Source organism: Budorcas taxicolor, chromosome 3, assembly GCF_023091745.1.
Source record: "Budorcas taxicolor isolate Tak-1 chromosome 3, Takin1.1, whole genome shotgun sequence".
NCBI lineage: Eukaryota > Metazoa > Chordata > Mammalia > Artiodactyla > Bovidae > Budorcas > Budorcas taxicolor.
In genome coordinates this window covers 101,928,506-101,942,291 of record NC_068912.1, presented here as the reverse complement: position 1 = coordinate 101,942,291, position 13,786 = coordinate 101,928,506, and the positions used below count along the sequence as shown (strand labels likewise).

The 13,786-nt window shown below is 50.9% G+C and overlaps 1 protein-coding gene across 3 annotated transcripts in view; it reads right to left on the bottom strand.

Moving 5' to 3' along the window:
- The window catches only part of ERI3 (ERI1 exoribonuclease family member 3), a 132,866-nt gene that overhangs the window by 81,888 nt on the left and 37,192 nt on the right, over positions 1–13,786 (bottom strand). For all 3 annotated transcript variants that reach the window (XM_052637888.1, XM_052637889.1, XM_052637890.1), the window contains 2 exons: positions 9,422–9,481; positions 4,977–5,068 (listed from right to left, as the gene is read on the bottom strand). In XM_052637888.1, coding sequence (XP_052493848.1) covers positions 4,977–5,068; positions 9,422–9,481 — 152 coding nt within the window. The remainder of the gene's footprint in view (positions 1–4,976; positions 5,069–9,421; positions 9,482–13,786) is intronic.

Genomic DNA, 13,786 nt, shown 5'->3' with positions numbered 1-13,786 from the left:
CGCGCTAAATTGCTTCAACTGTATCCAACTCTTTGTGACCCTATGAATGTGTGTGTGTGCACTAAGTCACTTCAACTGTATCCACCTCTTTGTGACCCTATGAACTGTAGACCACCAGGCTCCTCTGTCCATGGGGTTCTCCAGGCGAAAATACTGGAGAGGGTTGCCATGCTCTCACTCCAGGGGATCTTCCTGACCCAGGGATCAAACCCACATCTCTTGTCTCCTGCATTGGCAGGTGAGTTCTTTACCACAAGTGCCTCCTGGGAAGCCCAAGCCCCCGTTGAGTATGTATCCCCAAATCAAACAGTAAGTAGGATAATTTGAAAAGTGTCTTTTTTTTCCAGAGACAATGTTTGTCTGTACTTGAAACAAGAAGGGAGGGCAATGTAGTCTAGAATGGGTTCAATCATCTGAAAAAACAAAAGGAGTGTGAATTCAGGAGTGACTCTCACAGAGGTGCTTCCACCTGCCTCCTGACTGGGTCTTCGTCCTGATGGATTAAGAACAAAATAATACAAAAAATTTCATGTCCGAGTATTGAAGTAACTGAAATAGATCTCATTTTCTTTGGCTAGACAGCCTAGTATTAAGAGCTCTCCCCTAGTTGCCATTCTTATAAATTATCATTATATTTTCAAACAGTTTGCTACCCAGGTGGCTGAGTTTTTCGTTGCAAAATATTAGTTCAGATGGTCTCACACAAACTTCTGTTAAATGTTAAATATCTTTTGATCTCCAGACTTCCTGGTCCACATCTGCACAGCACCAACAGAGGGGTGCGGCATGCAAACTGCACAAGGAGAGCCGGGGAAACACCCAAGTCGAATGCCAGCCCTGCACTCACACACTTGGCCTCCAATGGCAGGAAAATGCCCTGCTCCCAAGCTGAGGGGAAGCTGCATGAGGGCCCTCCCGGCAGACCCGGAGTGGAACCCTGGACCCTGCTCCTCCACAGCGGGGTCTGAGAATCCTGACCCTCTCCTCCAAAGGGCCTCTTCCCCTGAGGCACGGAGGCCCAGGTCCACCCTCATATCAGCTCTTCTTACCCCCCAGCCCACTCCACAACCCCCAGTCCTCCTGATCTGCTCCTCTTCTTAAACCCACATGCCACTGAGAAACCCTGTGGCCTAGCTTCTAAGCCACCTGTGCTGTTCAGCTGGCAGACCCAGCTCTCCAAACTACAGGCGAAAAGGCAAGCTCCGCAAAGGCAGCACCTGTGCAGGTGTCCATCCTCACTGCATCTTCCCTGTCCTCTCACCATGCCAAAGACGGAAGCCTTTTACAGAGACAACACAGAGCCCGGATAAGTGGAGGAGAGAGAATAAGGTGAAAGAACACTAAACTCTACAAGGAGCTTCAAGAAACAACAGGTAAGGCAAAGGAAAGGTACGTCAGGTAGGGAAGGCAAGCTGACCAAGAGCCAAGACTGCTAGTGTCGTTTCTTAAAAAGGTTTAGAAGGAAAATGAAATCTGCACCCACTGTATTAAAACCCACCTGAGATGCTAAAGCTGAAACTCCAGTACTTTGGCCACCTCATGCAAAGAGTTGACTCACTGGAAAAGACTGATGCTGGGAGGGATTGGGGGCAGGAGGAGAAGGGGACGACAGAGGATGAGATGGCTGGATGGCATCACTGACTCGATGGACGTGAGTCTAAGTGAACTCCGGGAGTTGGTGATGGACAGGGAGGCCTGGCGTGCTGTGATTCACGGGGTTGCAAAGAGTCGAACACAACTGAGCGACTGAACTGAACTGAGCGGAATCTGAGATGACAGCATCAAAACCCACGTAAACCTGAGTGTCACCCCATTCAGGCTGACAAAAGATGGACACAAAATTAATTCGTCAGGATGGGGGGAGATTTCTTTTCTCCAGTGGGATTTCCACTGCCACTTCAGTCCCCATTTCTCAGTGCCACACTAATCAGGCCCTTTCCAACAAAAGTGATGTGAAGCTGGCTGCAGGGAGAGGGAGGCTGGTGGGGGCAGGGGGCGCGGGGGAACAGCAATGAGGGGGAGCCGTGGCTCGGAGAGACTAGAGTGGGAAGTGAAAATATTTGCTGAGTTCCTTAGACTTAGTTAAATTTGAAAATAGATGTCAAAACAAGAAGTGAGCCACATACTAACAAGTTGTTAGGTCAGTTTAACACCACCCTTGTCAGGCTCATCAGCAGGCTTTACTAGGCATGTGAGAAGGTGATGCTTCTGATGAGAGCCATCTGACAAGAGGCTCCGGCAACACGGAGAAGCTGTGCGCCGTCACGCAGCACTGCTTAGGTTTCCTCTCTGGCTGTTTTTATTTTGTTACACATTTAATTAAGAGCCTTCCCAGCAGTTACGTGGAACCCTGCTTCAAAAAGGCGGCCACAGAACTCTCCTCCCCACCCCCCTGCCACCAGACATCTGACTCCTCCCTGCACTCTCGCTTCCAGAGCTTGGCTGGCCTTCACGAGCCAGACCCACACCAGCTGCCAAAGTCAGCCCCAGTCATCTCTTTTGGAAGCTATGTGGCCTTAAGAATTTGATTATGCCTAGCTGGGTCTACCACTTTGAGCCTCGGGTTTTAATTTGGCTTTGTTTTCTCATCGATAAAAGAGAGACAACACCTCCTACCCAAGAAGACAGGTAGGAGGACTGAGAGACATACGGCATGTGCTCATTAACATTTTTTTAAATTGCACTTTATTACAGTCACTGCCACTTTCAAAAGGGGGTATTGTTTGTATTTGGTCCCTTAATTTCTTATTCCTGATTTGTTATCAATGTATCACTCTTTTTCCTTCCTTTTTATACCCTTGCCCCTTGCTTGTACCATGAGCTACCTCAAGAGCAGAGATGGTGTCTATATTTGTTTGCCTTCTCAGAGGCCCTGGCACTTATGCTGGGGGAACACACTTCAACCTTCCATGCCTAGACAAGTTATGGATTTTAAGATTCTGCCAATCTAACTGGTTGCTTTGCCTTCATCTCCCAACTGATCTAATTTCTTCCATTTAATGAAATTCTTTTGGCATCATAGAGTAGTAATGTTATCATAGAAATATCAACTAAGAAATAAGATCAGAAACATAAAATGTAGTTCTTGAAACTGATGTTAGCTGTCATTTTCACGTTTTTCCTTTTTTCCTTTATTCCCTCACTCCCTTAGTAGTTGAAATAAAAAAGTGAAACAGACTCTCCAGGAGATAAAGGAAAAGAGTAACCCAGAAACTGCGCTCATTAACATCTGAGTTTCCTTTCACATGTGCTCTGATTCCCCAGCCCGATCCCTCTTCTTGATGACATCAGTTCCATCAAGATGCAAAGCAGCCTCCTGAGTCACCAATATTTGTCCCGGGCTCACCATGCCAAGGCTTCCAATGCCAGCCATCTCCTCTCCTTGTCATGGAGAAACCGACCCCAAGCTTCGGAGGCCCAGCCAGATAGTCCCCAACATCACGTGCAGGAAAGCTCTCACATACGCATATAAGCACACCCATTCACCCCTATCACAGAAGATGCTGAAATTGGGTGTTTGGGACATGAACACAACAAAGAGAGGAAGCCACTGGGAGAGCAGGAGTCTCAGCTAACTAGAGAAACCAGGCCTCTGGCCTGGGCCACACGAGCCCTAGAACCTTGGGTGTCAGCCTGTACTGTGCCCCACCCCGGATAGCTTCTCCTGGGTTGGAGCTCCCTCCCCAGGAGTCCCTTCTCACTTGAGTGCTCAGAGCTGCCCAGGATATGGAACGCCGTAAACCAGAGCAACAGCATTCTTCCTCCTCACCTTCTCCTCGGAACCCTTCCCTGACTCAGCTCTGCCTCCAGGCACAGCCCCTATTAAGTTCCCCAACAATGGGCGTCATCGGGCGCTCTGGAGCGTGTGGTATGCAGTCAGCGTGCGCACATGATCTAAGGCCCGGGGAGACAGGTGTGCGGGCGAGTATGTGACCTGGGCCTGCTCTTCCTCCCACCTCACCTAGAGGGTTGGGTCCAATAGCAGGCTGGACAGCCACCCGGGTGCAGAACTTCACCTCAATGCCCAGCAAAAGGCATAGAAAGGATCTTGGTGAGAAAATAACGCCTGAATTGGAAGGAAATGTCACTCCAGAGCCACAACTCCCCACCCCCACCAATACCCCATCTTATGCTCAAAAACTCACATACATACACACACAGAATGCTCGTTGCTGCCTTCAGTCACAAAGAACACAGAGGTATCGATCCTATCAATCCTCAGTAAACAGCACCCTCCGCTCCCGACCTCCACCCTGCGTTCGTTCCCTGGGGACTTTCTGAAGCCAAGTATCCATGAGGGTAGACAAGAGGCAGAAGTGTCAACCCAGCAAAGGAACCAGGTCTGTCTTCCAGAACTGGGGCAGGATCAGGAGACAAAGGAGAAAAAGCAGTGGGGACAAGGGAGGGAAAGAGGAGGCTGGTGACCCAGCAGCAGCATCCCTCTCCCATCTCCACCCTGGGCTCTCTGGGGGCTCATCAGGGCCTCACATCCCACATGAGAGCCTAACATAGCATCATGGTTAGGAAGATGGACCCTGGAGCCAGGTTGCCTGGGTCTTAATTCTGGCTCTGTGTGTCCCTGGGCAAGATACTTAACCTCTCTGTGCCTGAATGTCTTCATCTATAAAATAGGAATAATAAGAGTCCCAAGGGTTAGTAAATGAGTTACTATTTTTAAAGCATTTAGAAGAGTAAATACTATGTATTTGGTTTAGAAGAAAATTAAAAACCCTCTTTTAACTCCTTTCTTTCAGGGCAGTACCGTGTAGCCCACAATAGGAAGAGCTCTCCCAGCACAGGTAAGAAGGCAACAGCAGGGCTGGAAAGGTCCATCCAGAGGCAGAAGGCAGAGCTCCCAGCCCTCGTTCTGCCCAGGCAGCCCCCAGATCCAAGGACTGCCGGACCCAGCTGCCCTGTAGGCTTGGACATTTGCAGGCTCCAAGCCCTGTCAGCAAAGGAGTCCTGCTCATACTCACATGACTTTTAAGTCCCAGTCTCCACAGGTGACAAAAATTGACTTGACGTTTGGATCTAAGAGGCCTTCCTTCGCCATCCACTCATCGACCCTCTGAAAAGTACACAACAAGAACAGATGAGATTTTCCTTTTTTTTTTTTTACCCTGAGTCTCTGAAGAGCCACAACAGTGAAACGCAGATAAGCTGCTTGTAATCAGAGCAGGAGAAAACTGTAATCTTATCCTACCACAGCTCCACTCTGGGCTCTCAGCCTTGGCTCAGAACTATGGAGGCCCTTGCAGGATGATCCCTGCAGGCAGATCCCATAAGCCCAAGTGCTGGAGGGGTGGGGGTGGGGGCAGGGAGCCCCTCCACTCTCCCAGAGCCTGGCAGCCCAACCAGGACAGGATAAGGACAGAAGCCAGTAGGTCAGTCCAAATACCTCTGGTCCTCAAACAAAGGTACTGCCTAGGACAGACACAGGCTGGCCTGGACCATGAGAACAGGCTGGAAGGAGGCCCCCAAGCAGGGAACTCCATAGGATCGTTCGCTTGTTTAGTCATTCCACCCTCCCACCAAATGTTTACTAACCAAATGCATTAATTTACTTATTCTCCAAATGAAGGTCAAGTTAACTTTCACCAAGAGGCTAGCAGAAGAGGCTCCTCTGCCGGGCTGTAGCCCCATTCTGACAACTGGGAGAGCACAGCCTGCTCCAGTCACTAGAAATTCATCAACTGGCCCCAGAATCTGTATTTTTCTCCTCCTGGTTGGGGATTCAAATTCAGCAGAATCTTTTGAAGGCTGAGCTCAATTCCTAGACAGGGAAAAAAACTGCTCCTAAACACACTTTAAGTCTTTCTTCCCCTTCATCCCTTGGATCCGTTTTATTATTTGCACTCACACTGCAAGTACAAATACTAAAATCAGTATATAACGAGAGAATTATCATAAAGCATTCACGAAGCAGTGCCTACTTTTCAGAAGATCCCAGGCATGGGGCAAGAGTGCAGCAGATCACACCGCTGTGCCACTCACACAGGGGGATTATTTTTAAAGGCTATATCGCACAGTCGTTAGAAACTCGGGATTGAAAAATCAGACACATCTGGGTTCTAACCTTGGCTCTTCCATATCCTGGCTGTGTCACTGATGGGAAGTCATTTAAAAGTCATTTAACCCCTCTGAACTTCAGTTTCCTTCATCTATAAAACGAGGCAGGATGACTAACCTTACAGGGTTGTTTTGTGAATTATATGTGATAATGGATTAAATGCCTACCTAAAAATAGACAGTAGGCTGGGAAGGCAAGGAAGACAGATCATCTTAATACAATATAACAGAGGCATCAATGGAGAAGCACCCAGGATGCCATCGGACCAAGAAGAGGTGGAGGCCAGCCCCACCTTTCACGGGGAAAGGCGTCAGAAAGGCTGCATAAAAGATGCCTGAACTCATGGCTGGGTGGCTGAGTTTGCCTGACAGCTTGGAACATGGGACAGGAGGCAAAGGCACAGACATTCTGCGTCTGAGAAGCAACTGTCTGTTTAAAGTCTGCCTTTCCCACCAGACTAACAGCACCATGAAGGCAGGGGCTCTTAGGTGTCTTATTCACTGTCCTAATCCCTGACCCAGCACGGTCTCTTCCCAATCTCTTGACTGAGATATGAGTAAGAAGTAATGTGACTGGAGTTCTGCAGTGACTGAAAGGAAGGGCAGGAACTGAGGCTGGGGGAGGCCAGACTGTGAAGGCCTCGTGTACCCAGCAGATAATGGACAGCCCATGACAACCCTGGGCTTCCTGGATCCTCAGAGGTTCTGGAGGTCTGGCCCAGCTGAAGCAGTCCTGGAGCAGGGGCAAGGGTCCCATGCAGTTTCATGGCCACGGCAGCCCTACCTCCTGGGACATCAGGGCCAGACTCTGCAGACCCTCTTCAGAGTCTGCACCCCAGAGCATCCTCTTCAGTGCAAGGGTCTCCCCGGCAGCTAAATTCTGGACCTTCCACTGCTGAATGTGTGTCTCCCAGGCCACTCTGGCCCCAGCCCTTGCACGGACACACACGCACACACACACATGCATGCACACATGCATCCTTTCCCTAGGGTGACCTAAAGAAAATCAGGAAGACATTACATAAGAAAAGAGGTAAGGCAAACCTGGAGCTCCCTAAGTCAGCTAATCTCGCTCCGGTTCACTGGCCTTAAATCCCCAAGGTAAGTGCCCCACCTGCTAGGGGGCTCCCCAACGCCCCAACTCCTGCACAGTGGTCCTGGAAAAGAGAGCAGGACAGGACAGGACTGTCAGGAGGCAACGCCCAGCAAGACCAGGCCTCTACCATGGGAAGCACTCGCTGCTCCTTGGAAGCTTAGGGCCAAGGCCATTCACTCATGCAGCAGGTATTCAGTGAGCAGCTTCTGCTACGAGGCTGTCCAGGGAAGTCATGTGTTTGGAATCAGGCCTGTCCTTTTCCTTCCCTTCTCTGTTTGAATGGAGAGATGGTTGGAGGGACCACCAAAACAACCCGCAGTAGCCAGCCTTCCTGGCTACTGAAGGTGTGGAGAAGCCTAGTCTGGGATCGGCAAGAACAAATGTGTTGAACGAACACCCATCCGGGCATCTGCTCAAGGCCTTGGTTAGGATGAGAACTAGCTCCTCAGCTCTTTAATCAGCTCAGGGCTCATGGGAAAAAGCGGAGCCCAGACTGGTCTCCTCGAGCCCCCAGAGACTCCCTCAATGAGAGCAATCTGCCCTCTTCACCCAAAAAGTACACTGAGACTGGGTGAGACGCAGACTCCTCTGAGCACCCTGTTTCAGGGTTGGCTCGGGGTCAGCAGGAGAAAGCCTCCTGAAGACCAACCTCCCCCTCAACCAGCACCACTCAGGAGAAAACTCCATAACCTCAACAGCCCTGGTTTGGTACTGGCCCAGAAAAAGCATCTTCCTCCCAAGATCCCAGCAAGAGACACTCCAGGGAAAAGCTGCCTGTCCCCTGGCCTCGCTCTGGGATGCTGGCTGGCAGACAGGGACGGAAGGGTCCCCTCTTTCTCCTTGAGTCTCGTCTTGGAGAGAGCAGTCCAGCCTGAGGAGACCCCTTAGTCATAAGGGTGAATCTCCCCACCCAAGAAGAGGGTCAGTGGGGCTGGGAGACACCTCAGAGCTCATCTTCTCCCAACCCTTCAAGAGCCTGACCACCCACAGAGCCTGGGCCTGCATGCTCCCTGAGATCAGAAACATACTCGGCCGCTGGGTGAGCCTAGACCTGTCTCTCTGGCCCTAGTTCCACCCTGAGGAGCCCCAGGAAACTCAGTCTGCATTTCTCTCCTCCATGGGACAGGCCCTCTGGGCTCAACAAAAAGATCTTCCTCCCTGCCACCACCCTGCTCCCTCCAGCGTAGGTGTGCTCTGCTGTCCCCCCAGACACACGGCTTGCTCCTGTGATCAGGGCAGAGCTTGGGGCTTGCCGCTCTTGCTGCTGCTGCTGCTGCTAAGTCGCTTCAGTCGTGTCCGACTCTGTGTGACCCCATAGACGGAAGCCCACCAGGCTCCCCCGTCCCTGGGATTCTCCGGGCAAGAATACTGGAGTGGGTTGCTCTTAAGGATAAATAAAGCACCTAATGTGATCCACAGGCTTTTTCTCCGCTCCCCTCCCCCTAGAGAAGGAAGCTGAGGCGGGGTGGGGGGAGCTCTCTCCCTCTCTGAAAACCCCAGGCCAGCGGGGGTGGGAGATGAGCTGAGGCCAAGCATAGCTTCCCAACTCCCTCAGGCTGGAGCACAAGAAGCAGCGTCTTAACCTTTTCCAGCTCCCCAAGGAGAACATCCCAGAAGTGTGGTCTCTGCCAAAGGTTCTAAAGCCTTTAATTTGATTTTCCTCACATAGGCAATTGTTGTAATTATTCTGATTAGGAATCATTACCCAGTGCAGCCTCCGCACCCCTGACAGGCACAATGCATCCAGCGGCAAGCTGCAGTGGGGCAGGCGGGCCGGCCGCACCTCCTGGAGGAGCTGACAGCAAACAAAAGCCATCAATGGGGAGTTCTGGGTGAGTTAATGAAGTGCTCACATGCCACAAGAAGCCAACACTAAAGCTAAACAAAAACACCTCCAGTCCCCGGGGCCGCCCACAGTGCCGCAGCTCGGCTCCCCTGCTCCCAGCCGCCCGGCGCAGGCTGCCTGATAGTCGCTGGAGCCACCGGGCAGCAACAGCCTCGGGCTGCAAGCAGGCGGGGCCTCCACCGACTCCCGGGGGCGCGCGGACATCTTGTCAGTAACCCTGACGGGAACAGCTGGAGATGACAGATCAATGGTTCAATACTCTCAACAGCATGTCACTGATGTGACAGCAAATGTTATTCTAATCAAGCCATAATCATAGTCAAATTACACGGCTACATTCTCAGGAGGGGAGGGAGAGGAAGGCGGCAGGAAGGGGTCAGAGGTCAGGAATTAAAGGTCACTCAACCTACCTCCAGCACTTGCTGCAGGCTTGGCTGACCATCCACCATGGCTTGAATAATCCCGGTGAGCTGAAAGGAAAGAGAAATAGCCTATGGGTGGAAACCGGGGACGCAGGGACTCAAAGCTGCACTGGAGTCTTTTCTGTTTTCCTCCTACAGTAAAGCCTCTGACCTGCATAGCTGTAGGCTCCAAACCTGGCAGAAGCCTTGGGGATCACGCACCCCCACAACTTCCTGCCCCAAGATGGGGGCACGGGCTGGGTCTCAGACCTGTTTTCAGCTTTCATGTTGCAGAAAATCTGATTTTACACATCTTTTGTATTCAGTAGGTGCAATAACTCCTCCCGAATTACTGTGCTAGTAGTCTGCCAGGCTCCTCTGTCCATGGGGATTCTCCAGGCAAGAATACTAGAGTGGGCTGCCATGCCCTCCTCCAGGGAATCTTCCCAACTCAGGGATCAAATCCAGGTCTCCCCCACTGCAGGCAGATTCTTTACCAGCTGAGCCATCAAGGAAGCTATCAAGGTTTTAGTTTTCACGTAGGCTGAGGGATCTTTCCAACCCAGGGATTGAACCCAGGTCTCCTGCATTGCAGGTGAGTTCTTTACCATCTGAGTCACCAGGGAAGCCCAAGAATACTAGAGTGGGCAGCCTATGCCTTCTCCAGGAGAACTTGCTGACCTGGAAATCAAACCAGGGTCTCCTGCACTGCAGGCAGATTCTTTAGCAGCTGAGCTACCTGGGAAGCCCAAGTAAATTCACCTCCAGGCTCCTTAGGAGTTCCTGCAGAACTCAGGGAATGCCCGCACACAGGACCAGCACCTCTAGTTCCAAGTCCCCCTCTCTCTGAGCCTCGGTGTCCAGCACTTCCCCCTCTGCACCAGTGAAGGGCCAGGGTGCCCCCCAGGCATCCACCCTTCACCCTGCATTCCTGGGCCCTTGATACCAGCTGGCCAAGCAGGAAACTGGCACCTTCAGCAGAGGAAAAAACCTACAAACCTAGTCTAGGGGATTTCTCACTCAAGGGCCTCTGTTCCACCCAGGTCAGGCGTAGTTTCAAACCAGCTTGGTGCTTTGGTCTGCTTTATTTTGAAGTGGAAAATATCCCTCAAGTACAGACTAGAGAGGCTGCCTTCAGGGCCTGCAGCAGGAGGCCCCTGCACAGGCGTGGACCCAGCTGGAAATCACCATGGCCGGCATGCCCCTGGCCACTTCCAGACGGAGTAGCATCTCAGGCCTGCTTGGAAACTTCTCTTTTTTTTTAAGTGTGGGGGGTGGGGATTAAACTCCAATTAAACTATAATTATGTGTAATGAATACCAAATACCCAACTCACACAAACCACTGGCTCTAAGAGGGAAGGTTATTTTCTCATAGCGACTTACACGGAATGGTAATACACACCTTTTAGGGAAGAAATTTTCATTTTAAGAACGCTGAGTTCCTCTAGGTGGGTTTCTGTAGTTCATCAAGTCATTATTAGGTGGTATTTTAAGGAAGTGTAAGGACACAGCCACTCTATTTTATATTCCAGAAACTGTTTTTATATTAATCTGTATTTTAATTGGGTAACAGCTGCTGCCTACAGACTTCCCATGGTCTAAAAGGAAAATAAATTAGAAAGATTAACTACACTGTTGTTTCGCGAGGCTTTAACCCACAGCATGCCCACCCGGCTGGCACTTCTACACCCTTTCCTTGCTTGGAAGACCAAAGAACTGCCCAGCAGAGGGAGGGCCTGAGCCAAAGAGAAGAAAAGGTGGTCCCTTGAGGGCTCCGGTGGGGATGGGGAAGAGCCCCAGGTTTGTAGCTTTCATCGTGGAGTGCTGAGACTTCTCCTTCCATTCAGTCAGCATCTACTGCTGGAAAGGCTGGGCCCCACTCAAGCAAGCAGGAATCCAGCAGTGAAGAAAGGCATGACAACCCTGCCATTGTGGAATCTGAGTTCTTGGCAGCCCAGTCCTGGCCCAGTCCAGTCGGCACCCAGAGCCACACTGAGCAGGCAGGGCCCTGTGTTTCATCTCGGCAGGGTCTGGAGCAGGCCTGTTGCCAACTCCAGGTCCCACAGCCAGATGACTGGTTGCACCCACTACTGCCCTTTCTCGCCCAGCTTCTCTCCTGCTAGGTTCTCCTAGGGCTGAGTCACATCCCCAAGCCTGGCGCTGGGGCTTTGGATCAGGACAATCCTGGAAAAGAGGGCACACAGCCACTTGTCAGGGAAAGCCCCAGGGCCTGCTCACAGTCTCGTGTCCAGTCTGAGTTTCCCGAGGCGAGGTTGGGTCTCCTCCTCTTGGCTCCCACCAAGTGTCACTCAGACGAACTCTGAAGGGCTTCCAGAAAATCCCTCTTACACAGGAGACCAACAGCATCCTTGCCAAGAACCCTCGCTCCTTGGAGATGGGACTGAGGTCAGCACCTGCCCTAGGTCCCAGGAAAAGCACAACATCGAAAACAACCACCGAGGTGCTGACCTGCGGTGTCTCTCACCAAAGACTAGGCCCGCCTCCTGTCACTGTGGGGTGCAGGGGTGCAGATGGCCTCCAGAATTCTGGGGCTTTCTCACACTACCCTGCAGTGGTCAGCAATCCTAGAATCATCAGCCTGGGAGGAGCCTAGTAAGCTTGGCTTCCTCCCTCTCTCCATGCTTCCCAAACCGCCTATGGGCCAAGGCATGGCTTACAGCTTACAGCTAAGGGACTTGTACTCAACCCCCAGAGACACAGGGGCTTGAGATCCTTTCAGGAACAGGCCTCGCTCCCCTGCATTAATGCCTCCAACAATGGACCACATCTGATCAGCTCTGTCAAGGCACTTGATGAAGATGGTGGAGGGTGAAATTTAAGAAGTCAATCCCCGTACCTGATATCGACAACCTATAAGACATACCAGAAACTGTGAGGAAGAGAGAAAATATAATAAAATACATACTGGGAAGTGATACCTTAGGCCTAACCTAAATCTTTCACGCTGCTATTTAAGCCCATTCCCACTTGAGTTAATATATGTTTGTAAAAAGCTTTCACATTCTCACAATGAAAGGTACTAGAGCAAAGCCAAGTATTTATTAAGCTGAGAACCAGGGCTCACAGGCTAAACAGAGCTCAGAGACCTTAACCACTTAAAGCAGGAGAGGTGAGAGGAAGGATTAATGTGTGCTCTGTGGCTCCTTTCACTGAGGGATTACAGATTAACTCCCGCTTCCCCAGACTCAGAAACCACAAGGCAAGGGGCTTCTGACCCTGACTGATAACGTAACTGGTGACTGAGATCCCCTACCCGCACCAGAGCTCTGTCTGGGGACAAGTGGGCTTCCTCGTTCGTAAATATGGGCAACTACACAGGAAGCAGCCCTGGATGCTCGCTGCCAATAGCATGTCAGCATCCAGTGCTTTCTCCCTTCACAGTTTATCTCCAGCACAATCGTATTCTGACACCAAGACAGTTTGTTGATTACATAAGCACTTGTCTCTGGTGTGCAATCTGATAATCAGACCCACTCTTTCTCCTCAGACAAAGAGACCAATAAATCTCACCCTTTACAAGTACAGGTGCAAGACAAAGCCCTTTACTGGCATTTAGCAAAATGGGTATTTTTTCCTAGTTTGTTTTTTTTCCACAGTGACAACAATAACAAAAAGGACTGCACGTGGTCAGGGACTGTGCAGTAGCCCAGCTGCTACAGGCAGAGATGTAATGAGCTGGAGTGGATTCTAGAGGTGGTAGGAAAGGGCTTGGGAAGGAAGAAAACACACCCCCATCCTGTTTCTGTCAGAACATCTCCAGGCAGCCTATCAACTGGGACTAAGAAAGGACCTCAAGAAGGCTAATGACATGCTCATCACTCAGAGCAGTGAGAGTGTCTGCATGCAGGCTGCAGACTCACTCGAGGCAGAACCCCTCTTCTGGCTGCCCGGCACTGAGCCCGCCTCTATTCTAACACAAGCATGTGCTTGTGCATGCACACAAATAGCCAGGGTTCTTTAAAAAAAAAACTTCTGGTCCAAGAGAGAAAATCCTCCCGGAGGACCTGCTTAGAAAAATCTGGAGGTTTGGGGTTGTTCCTTACCCTTACCAATGAAAGATTCCTTGTGGCTGGAATGATCTCACCCCTCCCCGTCCGCAAAGGCACATTCTGCCAGACTGGATGAGGTCTCAGAAGGACAGCCCCATCCTGTGTCTGTGCCTCCCTTGGCATTACAGTCCATCTAGTACGAAGACAGGGCGATATCAAGATGACCTGAGGTTTTTCAAAGAAGACGTTACTTACTCAAAAGAGCAGTGAGCAGTACAGCTACCCTGGGGGGAGGCAGGCTGTGGTAGAAAAACTCCTTGACACTAGCCACTTGAGGAACATGGATTTTTACTTGGTGCCAG